General features: G+C 47.8%; 9 protein-coding genes across 9 annotated transcripts; 6 read left to right on the top strand and 3 right to left on the bottom strand.

Moving 5' to 3' along the window:
* Positions 1-41: 41 nt before the first annotated feature.
* On the bottom strand, positions 42-2,523 carry BC939DRAFT_461822 (uncharacterized protein). The gene is made up of 8 exons (XM_051557048.1): positions 2,295-2,523; positions 2,101-2,181; positions 1,445-1,578; positions 1,292-1,327; positions 1,051-1,180; positions 828-930; positions 527-715; positions 42-399 (listed from the first exon to the last, which is right to left on the bottom strand). The coding sequence occupies exons 1-8, from the start codon at positions 2,310-2,312 to the stop codon at positions 260-262; spliced, it is 831 nt and encodes a 276-aa protein (XP_051408819.1). The 5' UTR covers positions 2,313-2,523; the 3' UTR covers positions 42-259.
* Positions 2,524-6,960: 4,437 nt separating this feature from the next.
* On the top strand, positions 6,961-7,890 carry BC939DRAFT_276622 (uncharacterized protein). The gene has a single exon (XM_051551173.1). It carries the CDS (start codon positions 7,141-7,143, stop codon positions 7,630-7,632), a length of 492 nt encoding a protein of 163 aa, XP_051408818.1. The 5' UTR covers positions 6,961-7,140; the 3' UTR covers positions 7,633-7,890.
* Positions 7,891-9,287: 1,397 nt separating this feature from the next.
* BC939DRAFT_461814 (uncharacterized protein) lies at positions 9,288-9,771 on the top strand. The gene has a single exon (XM_051557047.1). The coding sequence runs from the start codon at positions 9,547-9,549 to the stop codon at positions 9,760-9,762; it is 216 nt and encodes a 71-aa protein (XP_051408817.1). The 5' UTR covers positions 9,288-9,546; the 3' UTR covers positions 9,763-9,771.
* Positions 9,772-11,237: 1,466 nt separating this feature from the next.
* BC939DRAFT_401001 (HSF-type DNA-binding-domain-containing protein) lies at positions 11,238-11,396 on the top strand (the record flags this gene model as incomplete). The annotated part of the gene is made up of 1 exon (XM_051552576.1): positions 11,238-11,396. One exon carries the CDS (start codon positions 11,238-11,240, stop codon positions 11,394-11,396), a length of 159 nt encoding a protein of 52 aa, XP_051408816.1.
* Positions 11,397-11,643: 247 nt separating this feature from the next.
* On the top strand, positions 11,644-12,258 carry BC939DRAFT_461812 (uncharacterized protein). Its single transcript, XM_051557046.1, has one exon. It carries the CDS (start codon positions 11,758-11,760, stop codon positions 12,151-12,153), a length of 396 nt encoding a protein of 131 aa, XP_051408815.1. The 5' UTR covers positions 11,644-11,757; the 3' UTR covers positions 12,154-12,258.
* Positions 12,045-14,184, top strand: BC939DRAFT_276673 (uncharacterized protein). The gene has a single exon (XM_051551174.1). The coding sequence runs from the start codon at positions 12,237-12,239 to the stop codon at positions 13,974-13,976; it is 1,740 nt and encodes a 579-aa protein (XP_051408814.1). The 5' UTR covers positions 12,045-12,236; the 3' UTR covers positions 13,977-14,184.
* Positions 14,185-15,259: 1,075 nt separating this feature from the next.
* Positions 15,260-16,967, top strand: BC939DRAFT_461799 (ELO family). Its single transcript, XM_051557045.1, has 5 exons — positions 15,260-15,802; positions 15,914-15,986; positions 16,101-16,280; positions 16,378-16,806; positions 16,895-16,967. The coding sequence occupies exons 1-4, from the start codon at positions 15,350-15,352 to the stop codon at positions 16,656-16,658; spliced, it is 987 nt and encodes a 328-aa protein (XP_051408813.1). The 5' UTR covers positions 15,260-15,349; the 3' UTR covers positions 16,659-16,806; positions 16,895-16,967.
* Positions 16,851-20,272, bottom strand: BC939DRAFT_400959 (chitin synthase-domain-containing protein; the record flags this gene model as incomplete). The annotated part of the gene is made up of 4 exons (XM_051552573.1): positions 16,851-17,815; positions 17,915-18,936; positions 19,027-20,020; positions 20,143-20,272. 4 exons carry the CDS (start codon positions 20,270-20,272, stop codon positions 16,851-16,853), a joined length of 3,111 nt encoding a protein of 1,036 aa, XP_051408812.1.
* Positions 20,273-21,492: 1,220 nt separating this feature from the next.
* Positions 21,493-24,930, bottom strand: BC939DRAFT_276518 (Nup85 nucleoporin-domain-containing protein). The gene is made up of 12 exons (XM_051551172.1): positions 24,442-24,930; positions 24,260-24,340; positions 24,026-24,151; positions 23,745-23,916; positions 23,573-23,654; positions 23,299-23,490; positions 23,049-23,219; positions 22,860-22,959; positions 22,524-22,775; positions 22,330-22,431; positions 22,016-22,246; positions 21,493-21,928 (listed from the first exon to the last, which is right to left on the bottom strand). Exons 1-12 carry the CDS (start codon positions 24,745-24,747, stop codon positions 21,566-21,568), a joined length of 2,178 nt encoding a protein of 725 aa, XP_051408811.1. The 5' UTR covers positions 24,748-24,930; the 3' UTR covers positions 21,493-21,565.
* Positions 24,931-24,971: the final 41 nt, after the last annotated feature.

Genomic DNA, 24,971 nt, shown 5'->3' with positions numbered 1-24,971 from the left:
AAAAAAAAAAAAAAAAAAAAAGCAAGGGGGGAGAGCCATTTGGGAGATGCGACTTTTCATTTATTTTTTTAGTATTTGCCTGATTGATCTGATGCAAAAAGCGTGGTCTCGCTACATGGTTTTCTTCTTGTTTATGGATTCACAGACTTCAAAACAGGACATCGGCATCCCGTGTGTCCTGCCTTGTCCTGCAATCATGTCATCCTGCAGTCCTGTAATCCTGTAAGCCTGAAAAAGAGAAGCCGTTCTTTAAAGAAATCTAATGCAACGCGGCCTCTACCGCGACCTGACCATTGCCTCCAGCGGCCGCTGCTGCCTCTTGTCGTTCTGTCAGAAAAGAATGCAGCTCGTCATACAAAGCGAAATGCATCTTCTGGAGGTGCTTAATATCGGCGTATACTATTTTTGTCAGATGCGGATGAAAACAAACGACGGCCGTTAGTTTGCATCCCTTCAGTTATTTGACCTTTTTCTGCCAATTTTTTTTTTTTTTCTCGTGGGAAATCACTCCACCGCAAAAACGCACCTGCATCGGTGTATGGGGTATCTTTCATGTACACTCTCTGTAAAAAGTCCATCATGGCACCCGTAGCAACGACACATTCCTCCAGCGGCAGCGCCTCAAAGTACGCGTGACTAATCCGGAACGGATTGATAGGCGATGGTGACAGTGTCAGCGTGATAATTTCCGCCATGATATCCCAAAGCCGGATATCTAGTAAAAATGAATCAAAGACCTAATGTAAGTTTTTGACGCCGTCAGCTTTTATCCATCTTCCACGTTTTTTTTTTTTTTTTTTTTTTTTTTTGTTCCTGCCCGAACGTACCATCTGTGCGCCATGCAGAAATGGTGGTCAGCTTCAGGGGGTCGTTCGCCTCCGCCTTCTGGTCGTTGTTATTCTGAATAAGTCGTTTGTGATTTGACCGAAGCTGTATTCGTTCCAGCCGTACGGTTTGTGGTAATTGTTAATCAGTTAGTATGCGTGCTTCAGAGAGAAAGAATCCCTCTTTACTACCCGTCACCCAATGCCGTCATGAGATAGTCCTTACCCAGACGTAAGGACATTTGTACCGGGGATATCCTGCAATTAAGAATGTGGCGCGCGACTCGTCCTTCTCCAGCTCCGTATCAATTGGGCTTAGTGGAGGTGGCGTTGGTTTCGGAGAGCTCAGTTTTAGTCTAGGGCATGAAAGAAAGAAGAGAATGCATGCCTATCAGTTCTAAAGGACTCCATGGTATTGTCCGAAAAAAAAAGAATACAGATATGAAGAAACAACCATGCACACTTACGACCGTAACGTTCTCGTGGAAAGGATGTTGGTGGGCCTATGAACATGCTCTTTCTCATTAGTCAGGCACATGATGTGTGATTTGTTCGCGCGCCCTTTTCCTGTGCAGATCACTGTTCGACTCGTGCGTTGTCTCTTTTTTATTCTTTTTTACCTTGACTTTGCAAGAGAGAGGGAATTTGGTTGAGTGAAGCTGCTGGGACCATCCGACGGCGGTTTAATGTCGTTATATACATGAAGAAGTAGCTCCTCCCGTCCTCGTAGATACACCTCAAAATAGTAAAAACCCTGGAGGAGATGGAAAAGAGAAAGAGAAGAGCGTGAGTCTTTGAGGATTGAACAGACAACGCGCTATATGACCATGGAGATCTGGTCAGTCAGTCACACATGACTAGGGCGTTGTATCCTTTGTACGAGGCATTGTCTGTCAATAACATGCGTACTGATGTTGTTTATTGCCACATCTTTCCCCCCTGTTCATCTCCGCAAGGCGCCGACAGTGACATCAATGGTTTAAGAAAGAGTGTTCTGGAAATCCTCAGCGACTCCCTTATGTTGTTAACGGGCTGCGTGCGGTTATCATCCGGCTATACATCCATGAGGCCAGTGAGAGACAGAGAGCAATTAAAGGTTGTTTTCTCCTTTGTCGATGCCCTTGCGAGACTGGGGCGCCGATGCGTCGATTGCATCGAGTAGTATGCTGTGCATGTTCCTACATCAATCTCTGGTTTCTCCTTGTATTGTATCGTATCGGTATACGTGCACCCCCTGTGCTTTGCACACTCCAGAGCTAGGAAGATAAAGTCGTACCTTAAGTGTGCCTACAAGAAGACACTCTGAAAGGAACGTCGATAGCCGTGCGGTTTCTGATTGAGTCAGAGATTCCCGGCCCTAGCGTGGAGTGCAGACATGAAGGAAAGAAACCATGGATGAGGACGATGGTTTGTGTCGAGGCTGTTGTGTGAAAACAATTACAAAAAAAAGGCCTGGAAGGACAGGATTACTTTGTATGCGGTAGCCATGAGCTGAGGAGCGAGGACTGTAAGCGAGAAAGAGAGGCGAGGATGAGAGAGAGAGAGAGGGAGGGGAAGGGAGATTGGATGGATGCAGCGTTCGATGGGTGGGGAAGTGAATGAGAGGATTGAAGAGATGGAAAGGGAGTCGAACCGCCACAGCTTGAAGGAGAAGGCGCGTTGCTCTCGCTTCCTTGTGTCCAGTGCCGTTATGTAAAATGTCGCATATCATCCACCCACAACCATCCTATCTGTGTGCATGGGCCAGGTCAGCCAATCCCTTTCCTGTTTGGCATAGCATACCCCTTCTTCTGCTTGGAGCCTTGAGGTTCTGACGCTTTTTTTTTTTTTTTTCTCGTCCGGTAGCCCCTCAGATACCCCATACATCCTCTCGTACCAACAGACCGAGACCTTGTTATTGGCTCAGATCGGGATGATATGGTAATGCTCAATCGACATAATCGGTTGAGCGTCTTTCTCGTGCAGTACATACATGATCAAAATGCTGGTTCTCGGGTGCTCCTCTATTGGATACCTCCTACTGCCGGTTCCTGAGGAGGTCTTTTGAAGTGCTTATTGTTACTATTACTTACTACTATTACTATTACTATTACTATTACTATTACTATTACTATTACTATTACTATTACTATTACTATTACTATTACTATTATTTTTCCTACGCGCGTCTGAGACTCAGTGCTCTTCTGTGTCCCCAATGGACGCGTTCCATTGGCTCTACCTGGTCCTTCCTGTGCACACAAACACAAGGAGGATCCTCCATCGTCCGCTATTTCCCTAACCTGGACCCACCGCTCTGTGAGCATGATACGCCTCGCCGGTTACTGGTTAACGAAAGTGACAAGGACAATATAAAAAAAAAAAGACAGGCTACTTCATATGCATAGCGGTTTCTGTTCTATCTCATCTCCCCTTGAATCGCTCTTTTTTAAAGAAAAAATGCCTCTCTCCTTTTACAGCTGCTCAATGCACGTTGTGAGAAGGTGTACATGGTCCTTCTACATCCTTCATAGTACACGCGAATAACAGACCTTCCATTATGAGATACCTTGTACCTGTTTGTGGTTGTTCAAGCCTGGTAAGCGTTCAGCTAGCATCATCATCACCACCACTATCTCCTCCCTTTTTTCATCTTCCGACAACTACACCTACTCCTAGCATCCCCTAAACGTCTTATAGTACAGCTACTAATGCTGAATTGAGCGGATTCAGCGAATGATGACGAGGTGATTCATGTTTCATATCTAGGCAACGTAGTGGGTAGTTGTGTCGTCGGACGCGTGAATGTGTAGTGCAGCATTCCCCTGACCATTTGGGTCAAATTGGTTCCCATAGCGACTGCAGCATAGAGTATTCTCAGTAAGCGAAATTGGTCTAGTATGCCATTATACATGAATGGATGCCTTATTATATCGAACAGGAGAAGAACCCATCGGCGGAACAAAATGCTCTCATACGGTGTGGCCAGAATGGCGTAATCGATGACGGTTGCACGAGTCCCAGACTAATTGCTTCGGGGTCAAGGAAACAGCAGCGGATGGAGGCGGTTCGAAACCATGTCTATAAATGATAGGCCGCTTGGGCAAACAAGGCCTGAAATTAGGTCGTACGAGCTAATAGCACTGCATAGATGTTTACTGCGAGAAATCGGCATTTCCAGAAGGATATCGGGCAAACGCTCAATAGATATTGAGATGTTGCGCTCGGTTCTGGCTCTGTTGTGGTGTACGCTAGTCCACCTTTGGTTCATAGCCTATACCCTAGGTTCAACCACAATTCGAGGACGCTGCTACTTCAGCCATCATAAATCACTTCTCTCGAGAGGAGCCTCAGCAGAACGGCACAAACTGTATTGTTCATTCTTCTGAGTGTGAACATTGGTCTTTTGTGCAACTGTTATCTATCTCTTCCTTTCCAGCGCTCTGTTCCCGTTCTCAATCCCGCGCCACTGCAGACCTCGAGAAGCAGATAGTCTATGCAGCGATGCAGCATGTATGACCCGTTAGACGGACCAAAAGAAGGTTGAGGATCTACTCCGCCTTACCCCAATAATGTTTACTGTGCTTCCTTCAGCCCAGGCCAAAGAAAAGTAAGCAAATCAGAGAATCATAAGCGGAAAGAGGAAAATCCAAGGATATCACAACGAGGGCATTTCCCTTCTTTTACTCCAAGTTATGGTTTGCGGAAAAAAACAAATGAATTCGAGGGGAAGCACCGGTACCCTGATTCGTGCCATTCCCCGTCCCGTGGAAATGGATCGAAGGCATTGAGCAAGGGTCCATAACCCTTGGGCGTACAAGGAAAACAATCGACATAACAGATATCTCAGGCCAAATATTTTATGCATTGAAGTAGTCCCTGCCCCTGCATCCATGTACGCGTTGTATGTAAACTTACAACCCCATCTATTTTTTTTTTTTTTTTTTTTGTTTTTTGTTTTTGGGTTTTGTTGTTGTTGATGGTGTTGGGTTGTTGTTGTTATTGTTGTTAAATTGCAATTGCAGCTCGTCCATCGATCTTTGCTGTAATAATGGAAGCGAGAGCAGGTGTTTTTGGTCGCGGAAACGAGCTATGAAAACCCGGCACGGGTTCCTTCGTTTGAGTAACGCGTTTTACGATAAGCTGGGACATTCAGAGAGCAAATATATTTCAATTAAGTTCCATGCGGGATTTGTCCTCCGCCCCTGATGCTCGGTTTCTTCATGGCACGACACGACACACAGACATCTCTCTAGTGCGTGCATGTTAAAGTAGAGGTGAGACATGCAGAGCACGAACACGGGTGATGATGTGAAGGAGCATGTGCACCGACGTCTGGATGCACTACTGCAGCAGAGTGCTGTACTACACAAACATACATGGAGCTGTTGCCAAATCAGCGGCGAGAATATTCACCTGTGACAAAATAAATGCAATTATAGAATCGGGCCACATTCCTAGGAAACAGTGGTGCACATGTACCCTCGTACAGTACCTGTGCTGACTGCAGAGTACATGCACCCTAGTAGTAATTAGTCATGGATATTCACTAGTCTACTCTAACAGCAAACAATGCGTCTACTGGCTCAGACTTTGCAAAGGATAGAGAAAACGCGAAAAAAGATGACAGATTCGATTGAGAACGTGAACTGCATGTTGATATGCACAAGGCCTTGGTTTGAATGTCGTTGAAGTATGGCGCACACACAGGGGCACAAGAACAGATGTAGGACTCCTCTAGTTGCTGTTGACCGCGGCTTACGAAGTGAGTGTGTGAAGAAAGCTACCCATGTACCCCTTCGGAGACAGACTTTGCATTTCCGCCATCGCTCGTCGGTGATTTGTCCAGGGCAGATTAGACCTCCTTTTTCTTCAGTGGCCGCACGCATCGTTTACGCGGAACTAAATTCAAGGTTCAAGCACCTTCCTTGACCCGTGCTTTTTTCCTTGCATGCCTTCCTGCTCTATTGCTTTGTCTCGAGGAGATGTAGTGGGAGACCTGGTGGTTTTGAGCAAGCGTTGACTCATCAAATGAGCAGCCTTGACCACCGCATAGGCTGCCAGTACTCTAGACGAAAGAGCATTTGGGTCCGTGTTGTCGTTTAGTTGAGTCCACTGCCTTAGTGAACACAGAAAGCGATGAAATAAAAATAAATGATCACATAAGACAGAAGTGCTCATACTTAACCCTTTGGGCAGCTGAGAGGAGAGCCGGAGGAAAATCAGGGTAGGGGAAATGAAGATAGGACTTGGCTCAGGGTTCAAGAAGAGCATGGTTCTACACTTAACTCCAAACTAATGAGCAGCCGACTAAAATCTATATGTATCCTTCCTTATGCACGCAGCATCGCAGTGTTTGAAGTAACGGAGTAATCGTCGAACTATTGTAGACTTTATCTATGTAGAGTCTACTTACTGACATCGCGTGAAAAAAAATAAAATAAATGAAAAGAGCCGTTTTGACACAGAAAAATAATGAATGGGTGGACAAACGAACGAACGAATGTGATTTTTCTGCACTCGAGCCGGTACTCTTTCCTCATACCTCGGCACAGAAGGAAGCAACACAAGCGCAGGACTGCACGAAGCGAACAAACAGGGACCAAAAAATGGAGCTGGTGAGCTGTTGGCGAAAGCCCGGCTCGAATTTGTTTGCGCGGGATAGAGCAAGCAGTACTTTGTGGTCGACATGTACCTTTCGTGCGATGTCCAATACGATTACTATTCTATTCTACGGCACATGATTCAATACATTTCCAAAGAAGCCCTTTTGCGCTTCCTTCAGGAGTCCACAGCGATGTTGGCACCGACAGCTCCCAACATCTCGCACTTTTTCCCTTATAAGCACCTCCACAGCCATTCGTGGTTCTCAATTGGTATCGAACTTCACTCTCCTCTCTTTTCGCTCATTCGCATTCGTTTCTTCATTCATTCTGATTCCTACCCCTTCATTCTCTGAACACCCCCTCGCCTCTCTTACTCACACACACTCTCATTCACCCTCTCCACTCTCCAGCCTACTTTTCCCCTCTCTCTCACACCTCAATTGACACTGACTCCCCCCCTAATTCGCCACGTCTTGCTCGCAGGTAGGATAGGGTTGTAGTCAAAGCATCATACGCTTTCGAGATTAGGCCCTTCAACGCGTGTCTTTAGGAGTCAATGCTCTTCTTAAACATATACTCTTCTTTTTTGGCGGGCGAAAAGAAAAGAAAAAAAGTACCCTCCTGGACATTGTTGCACATTCACGCGTACACCCACTCCACACGTCGTTCCACACTGATCGCCATCTACCCCTGTCTTTCTCCATTTGGGCCTGCCCTGAGCACCCAAAACAATGGAGCATCTGATAGTCTATCCACTGCTCTATTGTAAAATCAATACCAATGACATATGCCAACCCAACTGTATACGACACACAATCACGATGCAGCGCATTACACAATCGACTTGTTGTGGAAATGAGAAAGAACGAGAGCAGAGATTTGATTGTCCAAGGAGCATGACATGGCATAGACATGGGCATGGGTCCATAGCCTCGGCACATGCACATGCAACGGGTATATGCGAGAGCTTGATAATCCTAACCCATCACAAAAGAAATAAGATAGATCTTCGTAACAAGCACGCTGGAACACTTTCTCCCAATGTGCCCATCGCTTCCTTCTCTCCCGCCCTTTTATCTCACTTTTCATTCATTGGGTGTTTGCGAAGGGTGCGTGAGTGTGTGGGGTTGCACGCTTTAATCGCTTTCCTCTTGTTCTCGCGCAACCTCGTTGTTGGTGAGGTCAGGTGCAACACCAGAGTCTACAGCGTTTCAAAGACATAACACGTACACGCACACATCCGATGCAACCAGGGGGGGTTTTCTTCCTCTTCTTTTGGTCCCCTATGATCCATGAAGAAAAACCGCTGCTTCTTTTCCCACTTCTCCATGACATTTCCTTCGGCTTCAGTTTTCTCTTCACTCCCCTCTCAGCACCCAATCTCAAAGATATCCGATATCTGAGTCTGACGTTCTTCATTCATCTTCCTTTCTCCCGCACACAGATACACAGCAGCCGCAGTTCATCCAATTACCTTCCATCTCCACGTCCATCGATCTCGATCTAATTCATTTCTCCATCTCCCATCGGAAATTACATCCGCAAGCGATCGAGGTAAGAATATCTCCAGAGCACTCCCTTCCTCCCTCGGCGATCTGAACATTTCTCTCGCACCTATGGCTCTTTATTATTTTCTCGGGGGGTTTAATCGCCACTGGGCTCCACCTGTTGCATTTGTGTCTTCCCTATGCCAATCTTTGCCAATCACCACTGCTCAATCGTGAGGCCACCGCACGTTTATGAACATCAGCATGAAACAGTGCCAAACGGTCCGTGAGGTCGTACCTGAGAATAGTCAACTTATAGTTTCCCCAACTTTTGGTGCTTGGAACATTCCCTTGATTTCCACTTGTGTTGTTTGTTTCCTCATCTTCCCTGAGCATGGTCCTTTGGAAAGATACATCTCCCTCCAATTTGAATTGCTGAATAACCGTAATTGATCAGAATGGCAGCTTCTCATGCACGCCAAAGTATCTTTCATCCTTCGTCATCAGAGCCAGCGCTGTCGAACAACAATCAAAACAAACAATCAACAAGCAACAGAATATCCCATCCAAACAATACAACAGACCATTGAACATAGTAACTGACGCGGACGAACGTCAAAAGAAGTTTTAAGAAGGTGGAAAGAGGAATTGTTCTTTTACAATGGCCATATCATATCGCATCGCATCGCATCGCTCGATCTCCTTATCCTACCTTTACGTTACGCTTTTCAATTCCCCTGCAGTTATTTGTGATTGACCAATTGTTCAGTAGTCCATCTGCTCATTTGTTCATCTTCAGATCCTGGTGTGCCTCTATCGTCCATGTGTCACACAGAGTTCCCACTATCTCTTCTTGTTTCTGCATCTGGTATTCGCTATCACATTCAGCTCTCCCCTCCCTCTCCCCCTCCCCCTCCCCTCCTCGGCAAACCTACCATTGCTCTACGTTATGGTCTGTGAATTTTTCGATAGACTAGGGTTAAGGTTGTTCATTTGATCGGTATTTTTTATATTTATTTTGGGTGTGTGCACCATAATTCCCAGGGACACCTGATGGTTGCTGCTCATCATTCTATGACTCTAATTCAGTTCAATTGCGGCGTCTTTGTCTTCGGAAGCATGAGCGGAATGGCTGCGTCGGGCGTGTTTGTTTACTGCATTTGTACATGTTCCTCCTCTTGTGTAGCAGCAATGTATGCATGACCACCCACTTTGTTGCTGTTTTCCTTTGTCGCACAATCGTGAAGCGAAATAATCATTGGGAGCGTGCACACACTTCATCCATCACAGCATCAGACGTCAACAACCACAACTTGGTGTCGTCCCTGGTTGACACACGGCTCATCTTAAGCGCGAGCTCAATCGCAAACATCTGCTCTCCGACCCTAGCCCCTTATCCAACTTATCCATTTGGCCACTTTTTTTTTTTTCTTTTTTTTTGGCGCGTCGGCTGCTATTAATTTTTTCTCCCCTGCGATATTTGCTCGGGTAGTCAGTTACCTTGTGTATCGACATGTTACTGACCTGAGAGTAGATATTTGTTCCCTATTACTGAACCACCATCGGCAGGTTCCTGCATACAACTGTAAGAGCACCAAAAATACAATCCTTCGGCTGGGGCGAGGTCCCATCGGTGCACATCACTGGCGCATGTTCAGAAACATGTTCTTTCCTTTGTCTTTGTCTTTTCTCCTTCAGGGAAAAGATATGCAATCAACATTGGGTGCATCTGCAATGTCTTCGTTAATTATTTCGATTTATCAAAAGGGATTGTGCACAAAGAAAAAAAAAGTGGATTGGATGGATGGGTTATGCGTGGCGCGTGAGAAGGGTCGGCTGCACTTTGTTTATTTATTTATCGGATGACTAACTAACTAACCCTCAATATCACGCTTATGTGTTCTCTTCTTCTTTCCCTCCATTCCTCATCCACATCCATGTCTACTCCTGGTCGATTCATCCCTACGCCACTGTATATATTCGACAACACCAACCAACCCAAAACAGAGCAACCAAACAAAAAACATAACGCGTCTTTTTTCAACTGAATTCAACCGCGTTTAAACTATTCTATAAAATTTCTTTTTCTTTTTCTTCTCTCGCACGGATCCCATCGCACTTGGGAGGCGGTCAACCTTTATCCTTTTATCCCCCCTCACCATTTCAATTCTTTTTATGGATCATTCGCCTTTCGGCCCCCTCTCAGCATCGACCCCACTCTCCCCTCCAGTTTCGCCCCTGCGTTCTCCCCACTCACGACGGCTATCCGAGCCATCATCGTTGCCATCGCCGGCGCCGTCCACCTCCCCGACCGTAGCTTACGCGCCAACCCTAACCTTAAATCTAGCCACTCTTGCTGCAGTTGCCACTGCATCGACGGTCTGCCTCCTTGGTACACCCGACACCTTCTCTTCCTCTGCCGGCACGTTCGCTTCTTCATCAACACCGCCCATCGCCGCCATGACCGTCCCGACTCTATCACAGGACGAGAATAGTACCGAGTCTGACCGCGCGAAGAGTCATCTTCGCCGCGATCAAGGTTGCGATAACGATCGCTCATCGCTATCAGATGCACGTACACCCTCGCACTCGTATCAGCCGCCTAATAGCAACAGTGAAGACGATAGCACCCCACCGATCCATCGTCGATCTAGCTCACCAGGACGCAGAGCACTTCCAGGGACACCAAACCCCTTCAATCACAGAGCCGATAACCACAACCACATTGACAATAACACTAGCAGCGTTCACGACGACAATGCTAATGTTGCTGTTGGCGGCAGTCAGCGGTGCCGTAGCGGGAGTTTTGACGGGAAAGAACACTCAGCAGCCTTCAATGGCCGTCGTTGGGATGCGGAACGTGCACCAGTAAGGCCTAACATGTATCTCCGATCCGACCGATCGTCTATCGAGGACTACGAGGCACAGTGCCCGCGCGAAGGGAGCGAAGGGAGTCTTGGCGGTGATGGAGAGGAGTCAAGTCGGTTACAGAATGAGCAAGGTATTCAAAACTCTAGTCCTTCCAGAAGCGACACTGGAGATGAGGGAGACGTGCAGGACGACCTGATGTATGACGAGGACAATATACAGGATGACGATGAATCTGAAGAGAACGAGGACGGCACAGAGTCCAGAGATGACAGCGCCTCGACAAAGAATGAGGATGGGTCCGACCCGACTGCTCGCTCTGCAGGCGGCTCGCGCAAGCCGGTCAAAGTCCGCAGCATGTTTGTCGATAAATTGTACAGGTAAGTAACCTTGCTCATGGTTGATGTGATCGTGATATAGCGGTCGTGGCACTAACATGCTACATCACTGTCATACTCTGTTCACTGAATAGGATGGTGGAAGATCCTTCGATCCAACATCTTATCTCTTGGGCCCAGGAGGGGGACATGTTCTACGTATACAACTGCATCAAATTGTCGGATACCATCCTGCCAAAGTTTTTCAAGCACAACAACTGGCAGAGTTTTGTCCGCCAGTTGAACAGTAAGTAGAACCTCTCTTCGAAGCATTCGCATCGAACTGGCATTACTAAGCGGAGTCTAACCAACCAACCATACAACCAACCTTCTGCAACTAATTTTTTTTTAGTGTATGGATTTCACAAAAGTAAGCTCACGCATCTGTGCTAGGGATTCAGTTTCAAAAAAAAAAAAAAAAAAAAAAAAAAAAAAAAAAAACACGCTAGTTTGCTAACTATGCTCATTTTTCGATAAAACTTATAAGTCTACCGCTATGATAGAGGTAAATTCAGTCGGAAGTGGATTGCTTTAAATAACTACAGCTGCATCCTTGCACATCAGACAATATTGCAAAGTCTAACATTGGGAATGTACACCCATAGAAGAATCGAACATGAACAGGAAGAATCCCGAGACACAACGCTGGCAGTTCTATCACCCCCATTTTCAGCGCGACTTTCCTCATCTGCGCAAGAACATCAAGCGTAAATCTGCAAGATCGATGAACACAGCCCCAGCAACATCAAGGGTGGTATTCGAGCACGGAAAGGGATACTTTCTTCAAAGGAACGACAGGTCCAGGTCTAACAGTGGTGAAGGTGGTCAACATTCAGGTCTCGCTTACAAGTCAAGCTTGCCACCACACCATCACCAGCACCATCCGCAAGCGCCCCCAAGTCGCCATCTCGGTCAACCATCCCCTACAATGCGTCCTACTACCGGAGGCCGCCATCCTTCACTCACCAATAGCCTAAGAGAGCCCGAGGTTCGGGACTCAACTTTGGTATGAAGAATTCTCATCACCCCTGTTTAAAAGAACGCGCGATTATTTTCCTAACATGTGAACCTATTGTGGGCCCTTTTCGTCAATAGATGCGAGATTCAACACACCAGCCACACGAGCCTCGATCGCAATATCCTTTCCCACGCCACCAACAGGATGTGCGCAGGCCGGGCTTGCAACAGCGACACCAGGTCTACCCCAACGTTCATTCACCAGAGCGCCCGTATGCCCTCCAACATGTCTCGGAATCACCAAGAAGCTCTCAAGACCCACAGCACCATCCAAGACCGCCTCCTCCACCATCCTACTATTCTGGAGGGTCTGGGACACAAGCATATCGTCCAATGAAGCCTCACTTGATGGGTAGGGATCACAGCGAAGGCGAAGCAGCTCTAGGAGGAGCAACTGGAGTTTCTGAGAACTTCCGCAACCATAGCGTGCCAGGAGTCGATCATAGAAAGGGTAGTCTACCGGGTCAGGAACCTGATAAGAATCATCCTGGCGCAGGGGTTCACTCAGAGGGCCCTCCCTCGCAGAGTGGGAATAGTACATATTCCGCAGGACCATCCCATCAGCCGCCGAGGACACACGGTTCCATTGGAGATGCCCCACGGGGCGCCATGTCGCCAAGAGTACAGCAACCCTTGGAATCCCCAGAAGATGCGTCGTCAGTGAATCCAACTCATCGACACCCAGGCGACTTGAGTGATGGAGACGAGCGTTACGCTGCTAAGCGTGGCAGCATTGCTACTGATAGTGCTCACTCCTCAAATGCTACGCACCCTGGCCAATCATACGGGTCACCTCAGCGTCATCACCCCCACCCACCATATCACGACTTCCAACGACCAGATCGATTGCACTCTATGGGAGGAAACAAGGCGCATAAGGATTCGCCACAGTCGACTCCCTCACTGCCCTCTGGTAACAAGTATAATACCCTTCCCCCTCCAACATCACATGTTGGCGCGGCGCCCATCCAGGCCATGCCCTCGCCTGCAATCCCTCCCCCAATCTCTGCTGCTGCTGGCCCTGCATTCACCTCGGCTACTCAACACCATCAGCAACAGTCGTCATTTTCGTTAACGGGCCATCGACTCCCCGGATCTCCGACCAGTCCACGTACTACAGAGGAATTGGAGAACCGGCTGCATTATGTGGAGGATGTGTGCATGTCACTGAAGCAGCACACACAGAAACTGGAGCAGCTGCAAGCATCACAGGAGCGAACGATTCAATGGATGCGAGAGCGAATCGAGCAAATGACGGATACTGCTCTAGCGCGTCGAGGTATGTCTTTTGCTGATGGATCATTACGCACTATTCATACGAACAAAAAACAACCTGTATTGATTATGCTTCGCTCTGTTAATATTGGTATAGACTCGGTTACGTCGCCACTGACGCCTCAGTCTGGGGTGATGGTGATGGCCAACAAGAGAAAAGCAGAGTCTATCCCGGACGACACTCGGAACCGGGCGCGGTACGAGTCGTTTGGGATCGATGGCCTAGATCAGCACCATCATCATATTCATGGGCATGGACATGGTCACAGCGGTCCAACGGGGCCGGTGCCTGGAGGCCCTGGGTTTGAAGGCCCTACACGTGGAGGATATCACGAGCAGGGATCTGCTCCGAGCGCAGAGGTCCAGCGTTACCAGCAACAACAGCAACACACACATTATCAGGACCAGCATCGCCAGCATACAATGATTCCGCAGATGCACCACCAACATCAACAGCAACACCAGCAGCAACAGGGCAATCACGGGCCACAGCATCGTGCTCATCGTCCTGCTCCTGCAGCCCCAGGAAAACTTTACCTATGAATATCTACTCTAATCTTTTCGCGATTCATCATTTCACATATCTTGCTTTTTCCGTTTCTTTGCTGTTTCGTTCATTTGTTTGTTTGTTTGTTTGTTTGTTTATTTGCAGCCTTTAGTGTAATCCCAATGTAAGAAATACTAGCATACCCACTAATATATGAAAAGCTGAAAAGCTGGAAAGATAATATCCCAGTTGTTGCGAGTACAGTCCTTGAGTTGGGTTGTGGTATCTGTGATATACGCCGTCTATATGATATGTAGATGCCATGTGCCTGCACAGTGGCCAGCAAAAAAAAAAAAACTAGAAAATGCAGAGCGATGTGGAGGTGAAACTGTAATCCAAAAAAGGCAATCACGGTGGATCGACAGCAGAGTTGCACGGCATAATTCTCAAAAAGCGAACCAACAGACTGGAGATGGATGATGATGGCGTTTTGTCAAGGCGGCTGGCGCGGGCCTCAATGCAAAGTGGTGTAGTCCCAATAGATTGGAAGAAATCTTGGTGTCCAGTCAAGGATTTTTTTGATAGCTATTTAGAGTGTAGACTGCAACCTACGATTGTGTGGATGAAGTGGGATATTGTCCGTATATTGTTTTCACAATTGGTGTGATTGCAGCTGTAATGTCGTTTGTTTTTATTCAGACAACAGAAGGTCGCGTATTTGCAGTTTACTAAGAATAAAATAACCTCCTTCGAGGCCTGGCAATGATAGACGGAAGATAGAACTTGGATTGATTCCCCGCTCACCGTGACAAGACGGGGATGCCAGCGATTTTGGTTTTCGGCATCGTTCTGTCCTTTCAGGAACAAGGCCGACAAAAAAGTGGGGTCCGCTAGCTTTAGTGCATTCTAATTCGAGGGTAATGAACATGAGAAAAGATAAGTGCTCTACCTTGGTTGACCGGCGGAGGCGGAGAGAAGCAGGCGTCTAGAGGAGGTCCTTGCCCCAACAGTACTTCATAGCCAACAGAAAGTGAACCGTGCTAGACAAAAAAAAAAAAAAAAAATCGATGGGGACGCATGTGTCCACAATGATGCATGGATGGACTGAGCCCCCAAGGGATCACTCTCAACGTTGAGAGCGACAAGGAGAATAGTCGTGGAAGTACACTGCCGTCGATGTTGTTGCCGGGAGCGTTTAGATAAGACCAGACAAAGCGGGGCTGTTCTTGGATGTGATTCGATGCCGGTCTCCGACAGCGGTTACTCCGGAGACCGGACGCAGCCAGTTCTCGCGTGGACCGAGGACCGAGGGTCCTTCTATATTTGAGTATGAGTGGCTACTTATCTTCCTTGCCTCTTTCTTCTGTTCTCTCTCATTCCACTCTTCTCATTCATTCCCTCCATTCTCATTCTCATTGCAAAGAACACCATGGAGCTCCTCAAGAACCTCGGCACGAAATACCTAGACCTCAACTTTGACAAGTCCGATAAGGGCCGCCACATCTTCCACAATACTGCCGACTGGGCGATTGCCCCACAACCCCAAGGAATCCTCTACCCAGAGTATTACGATTTCTTTGTCAATTGGCGCACACCTGTCACCGTTGCGGCACTCTATGTGCTCGCAGTCGTGCTCCTGAACCCCAAGCAGGGTAAGGTCTCGCGTGTCGTTGCCGCGGACACGGCGGCCAAGCAAGGACAGGGACAGGGACAGGGACAGGGCAAGAAGAAGCAACAGCAGGACTTGTCAGAGTCGAGTCCATTCATGACCGCGTTGGTCTTTGTTCACAACACGATCTTGTGTGTCTACTCCGCCTGGACGTTCTATGGCATGTTCTTCGCATGGAAGAAAGCACTCGCGACTCACAACTTTATGGACGCTGTAAGTGAGCGTTCTCTTTTTTTTTTTTTTTTTTTTATATTTATTTGGGGCAACTGTGTTCCTATCGATCTGACCATACTTAAAAACACGATTTCATTGATGCGGCGACAGGTCTGCGACACCAACGGCACCTTCTGGGAGAGTCTCGGCTACTACTCGTACTACTTCTACCTCTCCAAATACTGTAAGTAGCCAGCTGGAAAGAACAGGACTTAGGCACCAGGCCGGAAGCGAGAATCCGCGAAAAAGCACGATCCGCTAACCCCACTGTTTCTTGTCTCCAACGATACCAATGTAGACGAGATTGTGGATACAATCATCATCTTGCTCAAGGGCCGTCGCTCGTCCCTATTGCAGACATATCACCACGCCGGCGCCATTATCACCATGTACCTTGGCTACAACTACCGCGCCCACCCCATCTGGGTCTTCACCACCTTCAACTCCTTCGTCCACACGATCATGTATGCTTACTATGGTAAGTGCACGCGGCCAACCCTCACTATTCGCAGCTACTCATCACGCGCTTCTTATCGAACTCATTATGTCTAACCTGGTTTTTTTGTGTGATCCAGCTGCCACCTCGGTGGGTCTGAAGCCTCCTGGCAAAAAGTACATCACCTCGATGCAGATCACTCAGTTCTGGACTGGTATTGCCTTGGCAATTTGGTATGAGCTCGGTGCCCCCAAGGGATGCTTCAGTAACCCCGGATCGCGTTTCGCTATCTGGAGCGTCTTGGTTTATGTTGTGCCCCTGATTTACTTGTTTACGGCCTTTGCCAGAAAGACCTATGGTGATCGTGTCAAGAGGAGCAAAGCTGCAGCTGCAGCTGCTCAGGTCAAGAAGGAAGAGTGAAGAAAAAACTCATTCTCGTCCGACGCATCGTATCTATTTCTCCCGTGCATTCCCTCCATCGCTTCGCTTGTAGAACATCCTTAAGTAATAAACTTTAAGAAGAAGACTCGATTATTTATCGTGGGAAGATTGGTTAGGCTTAAAAATAGTATGGGGAAGCGTTACAAGAATGTATAATGGATTTATTCTCTATTACATTCCGATACCAGCTCCACCATTAACGTTGCCTCTTCCAGCTCCACTGCTGTTCACGCTCGCTGCGTCCTGGTTCAATGAAGTCATGGGCTGGTACCATCCTGTGATACCGTTCGTCAAACCCAGCTTGATACGTTTCTCGCGCTCAAATTCACACCATCTCTTCATGACAATCTGGCTCGAATCAAACTCTCCCTCTTTACCGCCATGGACCTCAGCCTTGCCGTCATCCTCACCCTGAACCTTGCGAGTCTGGCCCCAGGTAAAGTCATCAAAGTGCCAGAATGCATAGGTCGGCAGCACAAAGTTCCAGATTGGCAGTGATAGCAGATACATGCACATCCATCCCACATAGACAATCTTGCGGGTCGTCATCAGGATCAGGATTGCGGGGAGTCCCAGAATGGCGGCAAGAAGCATCAGTGGGATGATGGGCACGGGTGTGATGAGGAACGAGACGATGATCAGGTACAGGGTGAACGAAATAGCGGCTGGCAGGACGACCGTTCCAACGAGCTCCATAAAGATTACAAATTGCATCGAGAAGCAGAAAGTGCCACAGAGGTCTCGAATCAGGACCAACTCCATTAGGTTGTGGATTGTCGAGTTGATCCAGCGACGACGTTGAGAAAGCAAGACGGCAAAGGATGTCGGCACCTGGGTCTTGCATACGGCTTGTGGAACAAACATCATCTTGCGTTTGGGGAATGTGCGGAGCATGAGCGTGGTCAGGTATCGATCCTCGCCCAGGAGCAATAGGTTCTTCTTATGAAGAGTATCGACAACGTTCTCGGAGTAGTGTTCAACAATATCTGGGTTAGCCAGGACGGGTACCCAGTGGCGGCTGGGGCCCTTAGGGGCCTTGATGCGGTACATGCAAAAGCATCCGGGGAGACAAGTGACACCACCAAAGATCGACTCAAACGCCTTGGATAAGTGATGCGATATATAGTACTCAAAGACTGTATTAATAAAAAAAAAAAAAGAACAGGCAATGATTAGTATTTGCACAGATCATAGGGCGATGGATGACAGACGAAGTTGGGCAACGTGGCCTGTACCTTGAATCATGGCGACCCAAGACTCTTTCTTGTTGGCAATTTTGGTCTCACCACAGAGACCCATCACAGTCGGATCTTGGGCCATGCAAGCAACCATCCTCGTCAATGAATCCGGATAGACCTTGGTGTCCGCATCGACCATCAGCACGAGCTCGTAAAAATCGGGTGTCACCTTAGTGACATTCCAGAACGCATTGAAGAACTCATACTCCAGTGGTGTCATACGTTCGTCAAACATAACCTTCTGCAAGAACGACATCAGGATGATCTGCGAGTCCCGCTTGCCTCGGTTACCGGGCTTCTTGTCATGGGCTTCCGCGGGTGCCCCACACTTGACGATCACGACCATCGGCACCTTCTGACGTTCCTCCATAGGCATCTCACAATCATCCGCATACTTGTAATAGCCAGCATAGATCTTGGCCATGTTATGGCGCTTGCTTCCGTCAGCGATGGCGATGTAAGAGTGGGGTTCGACATCTTCACGAGGCACAATAAAATCCGTCATCATGTCCAAACAGACATCCGGGGTCGTGCGGTCCTCATTCTCACCACGAATGATACCGTCAGCAATGATCAGCAGCAGCTTGTGGCTCGAAGGGTAGCTGGTGTTCGCCAAAGAGTCGCAGGTGGCGCGGAGACCATCCATGCCCTCAGAGTAACAGGTTACCAGCATCAGCGTGTGCAATAATGGGCACTGCAAAGCCTCGCCTTTGAATTTGGAAATTGAGGCGTTGAGACCTGCACGGCTAAGTCGGGATGTACTGGCGGGCTTCATCGATTCGGAGCGCTTTTGACCTGGACGTGGCATAGATGGTCCAACAAGTGAAGAACTGGATTGCGATAGCTTGGGACTCGAAGGAAGACTATTCCAGCGACTTGGTGGAGGCGGAAGACCGAGGGGGAAGGGGATCTCGGTCGCGGCAGAGACATGCGAACCGTTGGGCGTCGCAGCACCAGATTCACTGACCGAGAATCGAGAACTCGAGGGCATGACATTGGCGCGAATACGCTCGGCGCGACTAGAAAGGTGCGAAGAATGCAGCATAGTTAGGCGACTAGGATGAATAACAGCAATATTGAGAAGAAGAAAAAAGGTAGGCTGCCCTTACCGATGGGTCTCCGAGTTTGGGCTGTCGACGTAGGGCGAAGTGTTGCCGTCGACCCAAGCTTCGATGAGCTCCTGACGCCTCAGCTTCTCTGCAAACGTCTTTTCGTCAAACGACCCCAGTCTCCAGCTCAACACCCATCCAAACATGACAGCCAAACAGAATCTCAGCAAGACTACACCTAAAATGACAATCAGGGAAACGTATAGGACGATATCCGCAATCACGCAACCCAGCGACATCTGGTCGATGACTCCAACTTTGACAATCTCGACCAGACACTTGCTGATCATTGTACGTTCCTTAGAATAGGACATACTCAAGCTGATATCCTTTCCTGCAAAGCTACCATTCATGAAAGGTCCGAACGAAGGGGGCACAATTATGTTGTCCTCCAGCCAGTGCAGCCTGTTGAGATCCAGAACATGTCCGTTATAAACCACATAGTTGGTACCCATTTCTTTGATGTCCTCCCAGCTGAAATAGACCTCACCAATGAATCGCAGCTGTTTGATGACCTGACGCGCCTTGAGCGACTGCGGGCTGACGTGACATCCCTGTCTGCCTAAATTACTGGTAGGCTTGGTGCCTTGTCCATCATTCGTCATGACACAAGGGAAGTAGTTCCAGACATTTCCATTCTGATCGTGCTGCTTGGCACCCAGTACGTCCTTGCATGAACGGTTGATGTTCTGGAACATGAACGACATATCCCTCCCTCCAGCATCAGGGAACGGTTTTGATAGCAGATTACTGGTCTCTTGTGACATGCCGGGTACGATAGGGTGGTTAAAGTCCTTGAGTAGGTAAGCGCGACCAAGAAGAACAGATGATTGTTCTCCAACATGGCCGTGACGGATGCGCATCGGATCCTTGCCACAGAGGACGACGTTGAAGCCAAAAGTAAGAAAACCAACTGTGAAGCAGAGCATAAAGATGATGAATACGAGCGCGACCTTCTCGCGCCAAGCCTGCTGCACCTCCTTTGTACCCTTGCCTATTTTTTTTTAGAGGGAATGCCAATTGGTAATACCAGCATATGAGTAAATTGATCAAATATTATGAAAGTATTCAAGTACTTTTCATTCTCATAGCCATTTGTAAGGCAGGGATACATACCAAGAAGTACGAGTAGAGGAGGAGGTACACAGCAGGTCACCATCCTTGAAAAGACAACCCATACAGATGGGCACTTCTTGTGCTCCTCCTTTTCGCTGACTGATCTCCTATGCTTCTTACGCTTCTCCATCCTCGCCGCTTTGGCCTTGTCTAGATCCCGCTGCTGCAACTGGTCCGGTCGACGATTCCTGATCGAGTGGCTGTCGCCGCTTCCGTGTTTCTCGTTGTACTGTAGTCCTCCTGCTTCTCCTTCATCATCAAAGCGGTGTTCAGAATCATAAACTTGTTCATGCCGATGCCCGTCGTTGTAGTAGTTTTGCCCGTAATCATTATAGCTGTGTTGGTTCATGTCAAATGGCTGGGTGACGATACTAAGTCCTCCTCCGTTTCTAGGACCATGAGGGTGTTGCTGTTGCTGTTGTTGTTGTTGCTGTTGTTGTTGTTGTTGTTGTTGTTGTGAATAAGCATTACCCTGGGACAGGTTGACATTCACCCCAAGGGTCTGCGAGAGTTCTGAATAGAGCTCATCGCTATTGCCATTCTCCAGGTCAAACTCCTTTCCTTTCATCTACCAAAGCAGCAAAGGCAATACAGGTACGACAAGAACACGTGTGAGCACTAGAGAGTAGAGTTGGCCCGTGCTTTGAATTGTTGACGCGTGCTCGTGTATCAAAGTGTTGTGTGACGTGCACCGTAAGACAATTACTGCAAGTTACCTGTGTTTACAGATGCAAATGTATCATGCACCCGGGTGGAACGTTGAGGCGCGATGAATGGTATCACAGGCAAGTAGGAGCAATAACAGAAGAAGGGTATTGGATAGGAGAGGAAAGAGGGAGGTTGACCGTGCAGCGAAAAAAAGAGGGCGGGTGAAAGAAAGAGCAGGTAAGGTGAGAGCAAAAAGGGAATCAAGGCAAGAAGGCGAAAGAGGCGGTAGAACAAGGAGAGGAAGAAAACGTGTAGACGGCGCTGTTTTGAACCGTGTCCTTCATTGCATGTTGTATTGTTGACCAGCGTACTCGCTCTGGAAGAGTAATTGGTACAATCAGTAGAGAGGGGCTTTGGATTGCAGGGCGGAGTAAAGACTCAGGGAGGAAATACAATCGATTGTGTGCTTGCTCATTGGCATCGATGGGCGTATTGTATGCAGCAGTTGCTTCTTTGTTTCTGTGCATCGCTTTGTGCGTCAGTTGTGCATCCAATCCCCATGTGCACCGTGCATATTCCATTCTCCACGACAGCGTTAATCAGACGTGCATGCAGCTTTATCCGCTCTTCACCGCATTGGAATGGAGTGGACCGTTCACAGTTGCCATTCAACTATTCCTATTTGCTCCATGCACATGATATCACTTCGCATGTCTTCGTTCTTTATTTTATTTTTGTAATGCAAGAATTACTGCTTTTGAGGACGTTGGCAGCATTAATCTGTCATCATCGCATCGTCTCCATCTGTGACCCTGGAAGCATGCACAAACGACCTGGCAAGATTCCTAACTAGGGATAGGCGTACAACGCCCAATTGCTCCTCCCTCTCCTCCACCGTCGATACCGCAGAAGACACGCTCTTTGGCAGCGGGTGCAGATATTCCGCCTTGTGCTGTGGTCCAACAACCTCCTCCAGACATCGCAACATAGCGTATGTGTCCTTTGAATCAAATACCAGCCGTTCCTTATTCTCCAGCAGTGGAAGCGCGTTAAACAGAAGCATGGCCCAGTACTTCTTGGGTGCCTTGCCCGAGAGCAGTTGGACCAAGGTACGTCCTGCGCTGCGATAGTCGCCATTCTATGAGAAGCAATTTTCGATGAGAGGGAGCATATAGTAACAATGAGACATTAAAAAGGATGAGAGAGCATCGCGCGCGAAAGGTACCTTATAGTCTCGATGGAATTTGGCGTAGGAGCGAAGAAAGTCGACATAGTCATTAGCAGGTAACTGCGGAATGGGCGCCAACACTTCCTCTAGATCCAATTCGTCGCTCTGCAAGTAGTCCAGCATCAAGCTGTCGGTCACCTTAGCGACACGGTCATTGTCTTTTGAAGAAATAAAATGCTGGATTGCGAGGGCGTACTGTCCGCGGGTCTCCTCATCTACGGCCATGACCTGGATAATTTTGAAATAATTAGTAGTCAAGATCGTTCATTTGGAAGCTTGGAATGTATTCTTAACAATGATATAAAGCCTACCCTGTAAATGGATCTCAGTGAATCTGTAAGACTATTGTTTTCGCAAAATTGAAGCACTCTATGGGCTTTCTCTGAGGACCCCAGCGGCACATGGCAGATCCACTACAGATAGACATTATCACCAAAATCAAATAAGTGCACGGTCGTATATCCTACAGGTTTCTTATTCTCAAATTTTTGTCATAGCCACTTACCTCGGACAACATTGCCTTCCCAGTATGGCCACAGTTCAGCAAATATCCAGCAATGACTTCCCAGAGATCCAGATTTGACATTAGACTCTGCGCATAGCTCGTGATGAAGAAGTCGCGAACGTCCGAGTCCCATCCCAGATCTGCAATATCTTGAAGTTCAAGATCGGATATATCCAAGTACCCATATTGTTGTAAGACATCCGCCAAATGGGCCACGAGCCACGGATGGAAGTTTCCACAGTGACGAATTGTCTAATATATTCATATAACGTCAAGCGGTCTGATTAGCATTTTGTTATGAAAAAGGAATCCAACGTTTTAATGAGCGGTCATTACCTTGATGGCATCAATCTCCAGGATGGCGATCTTGATTTTATCGAAGAGAGATACCTTGGTATCTTCCATATATCTTGAAATGCAAATCTTCAATATTGGCCTAAGTCGAAAAGGTGTTATCGAGATGACTTTAGACACTCTGTCCATCAACTTCAACCGCAATAACTGGGTTTCGACCCTGCAGCTTACGTAAGGTCCTGCCTTGAGCAGTTAGGGTTGGTATAGAGCAGAATGGCCGAGAATGCCTCCTCCCAGGACTCAGTACTGTCGAGAATCGCCTCAATGTCGCCAGTCAATATGCTAACTGCTTTTTTCGCATCCACCCCGAGGTGAGATAGCTGTGGTGATTTCGCGAATTTCCTAATCACAAACACGTCTGCATTAGTACAGGTCTCCACGTCTATTCGTACAAATTGTATATGTAGTCAAGTTCACTCACTTGCAATCTTCCTGCCATTTTCTATGTCTTTCGTATGATTTTCCATCTAGCAGGATTGTTTCTGGCGATGGAATTCCCTTAAGGATTCTTAGAAAGCCATCCAAAGCATCCGCTACATCCTCGTCTGGCTCATCATTCAACGTTTGCTCTATCATAAATACGACCGACTCTCTCATGCCTCGCAGCAGACACCTAAGGTAAACAAGAATGAATCACGTCAGTATGTGTTACACATACGACGAATGTCTATTTCCAAGGGCCTTGGCATACTTACTGATGGATATAGGGCCAGAACCGAGAGTCTGATAATCTGCCCGAAGACGCAAGTAGTAACTTGCCGACCTCCAAATCAAGTCCTAAAAATGCCAAATTTGCATCGGTCTTTGAGACAAATGTTTATAACCTCGTTCCATGCGCTTCCAATTCAATCGTATGCTATCCCGTACCTGTATCGTGCACCGACAACCATTCGCTGTATAAAAATGCTATGGGTTTGCTGTCGTCGGCTGTTAGAAACATATACTCCGCCAGCCTCCAGATCGCGCTAAATGCCTCCATAAGCTCGAGTTCCTGAGCATCCTGAACTGCCTCTTCTGTCTCCATGTCGTTTTTCGATTGCTAATATGAATGATGCCATCAGTCTGATGTTAATGTCGCGCTCTGTCGTTGCTCATGTCACCGATAATTTTGCTTCCGATATTCCCAAAAAAAAAAAGTCCCTCCTTACGTAGAGCTGGAGCAGATATCGCTGAATGCCTTTGTAATACTGCTCATAATGGTGCCTGTAGTCCTCAGATCCGTATGGATCCAGAGTAGTCGTGTTGAGAAATGCATCGGACATTTCTTTGATGAACTATCAATGGAAGGTATTCCCGTCAAACGTATCGATGTGAGTGCCATTGCATCTGGCTGCTTTTGTAGTAGCAGTATCCGGTCGTCCAGTCCTGGATCAGGTACATACCGGAATCCGACTCTCAGGGATCGATGCCTGGCAAAGGAACACTGTGTTGTCCTTGGCAGAGCTGTGCTGTCTGATTGGGAACTGTTGTATCAGTAAATAGTCAAGCGATGCGTTAGTCTTCTAGATAGCGTCTCGCCACTGTTCCACGTATATCAAATGGTGGCAAAACAGAGGCGCGTTACCTCCTCAGCAGCCTTCTTCCCTGCTACAAAGACCGCAATCTCGTTCGTGCTGGGGCGGAAAACCGCTTCGATCGTTCTATTGTTTCTTGTCCATGACTGCACAGAGATGTCTTTGCCAATAGGGCTGGGAATCAGATACATGGTTGAGACATAGTCTTCCTCGTTATCCTGCTCATTCAGCAGATCCTGCTCTGTGATCCTGTCATGAAGGTCGACAGTAGGCGTGCTGAAAATGGATCGCTTTGTCGTGCTTGCCCCAAATCTCGCTGCCGAACTTGATGGCTGGATCAGAGGGATGGCCGCCATAGTCTAGGGTTGATTAAAGTAGGTAGGCTGCCTTCATGGAGGCATACACGCTTGATCAGGGCGGGTCCCAGCTCGTTCTGGATGTGACTGTTTGTCGCGTCTTATTCTTGGGAGCTGTGACCGGATCAATTGGGGTTGGCCGCATGACCATGGTCCAATGGCAAGTCTGCGCCTCCTGGTGGTGCTTAAGGATGACCGCATTTATATCGCCTGCTTTCCCGTCG

The sequence above is a fragment of the Gamsiella multidivaricata genome (genome assembly GCF_025024155.1).
Source record: "Gamsiella multidivaricata strain RSA 2152 chromosome Unknown BC939scaffold_68, whole genome shotgun sequence".
Classification (NCBI taxonomy): domain Eukaryota; kingdom Fungi; phylum Mortierellomycota; class Mortierellomycetes; order Mortierellales; family Mortierellaceae; genus Gamsiella; species Gamsiella multidivaricata.
This window is presented reverse-complemented; position numbering and strand designations above follow the sequence as displayed.

Excerpts from the sequence above, each read along its gene's own strand:
- BC939DRAFT_461822 (XM_051557048.1), bottom strand. Across the intron at positions 1,579-2,100 it reads TTCTTGTAGGCACACTTAAG|GGTTTTTACTATTTTGAGGT; the intron begins GTACGACTTTAT and ends CATCTCCTCCAG. Across the intron at positions 400-526 it reads TACCCCATACACCGATGCAG|TATACGCCGATATTAAGCAC; the intron begins GTGCGTTTTTGC and ends TGACAAAAATAG.
- BC939DRAFT_276622 (XM_051551173.1), top strand. The coding sequence starts at position 7,141 with ATGGAGCATCTGATAGTCTATCCACTGCTCTATTGTAAAATCAATACC.
- BC939DRAFT_461814 (XM_051557047.1), top strand. The coding sequence starts at position 9,547 with ATGTTCAGAAACATGTTCTTTCCTTTGTCTTTGTCTTTTCTCCTTCAG.
- BC939DRAFT_461812 (XM_051557046.1), top strand. The coding sequence starts at position 11,758 with ATGAACAGGAAGAATCCCGAGACACAACGCTGGCAGTTCTATCACCCC.
- BC939DRAFT_276673 (XM_051551174.1), top strand. The coding sequence starts at position 12,237 with ATGCGAGATTCAACACACCAGCCACACGAGCCTCGATCGCAATATCCT.
- BC939DRAFT_461799 (XM_051557045.1), top strand. The coding sequence starts at position 15,350 with ATGGAGCTCCTCAAGAACCTCGGCACGAAATACCTAGACCTCAACTTT. Across the intron at positions 15,987-16,100 it reads CTTCTACCTCTCCAAATACT|ACGAGATTGTGGATACAATC; the intron begins GTAAGTAGCCAG and ends ATACCAATGTAG. Across the intron at positions 16,281-16,377 it reads GATCATGTATGCTTACTATG|CTGCCACCTCGGTGGGTCTG; the intron begins GTAAGTGCACGC and ends TGTGTGATCCAG.
- BC939DRAFT_276518 (XM_051551172.1), bottom strand. The coding sequence starts at position 24,747 with ATGGCGGCCATCCCTCTGATCCAGCCATCAAGTTCGGCAGCGAGATTT. Across the intron at positions 24,152-24,259 it reads TCCCTGAGAGTCGGATTCCG|TTCATCAAAGAAATGTCCGA; the intron begins GTATGTACCTGA and ends TTCCATTGATAG. Across the intron at positions 21,929-22,015 it reads AATTCCATCGAGACTATAAG|AATGGCGACTATCGCAGCGC; the intron begins GTACCTTTCGCG and ends TGCTTCTCATAG.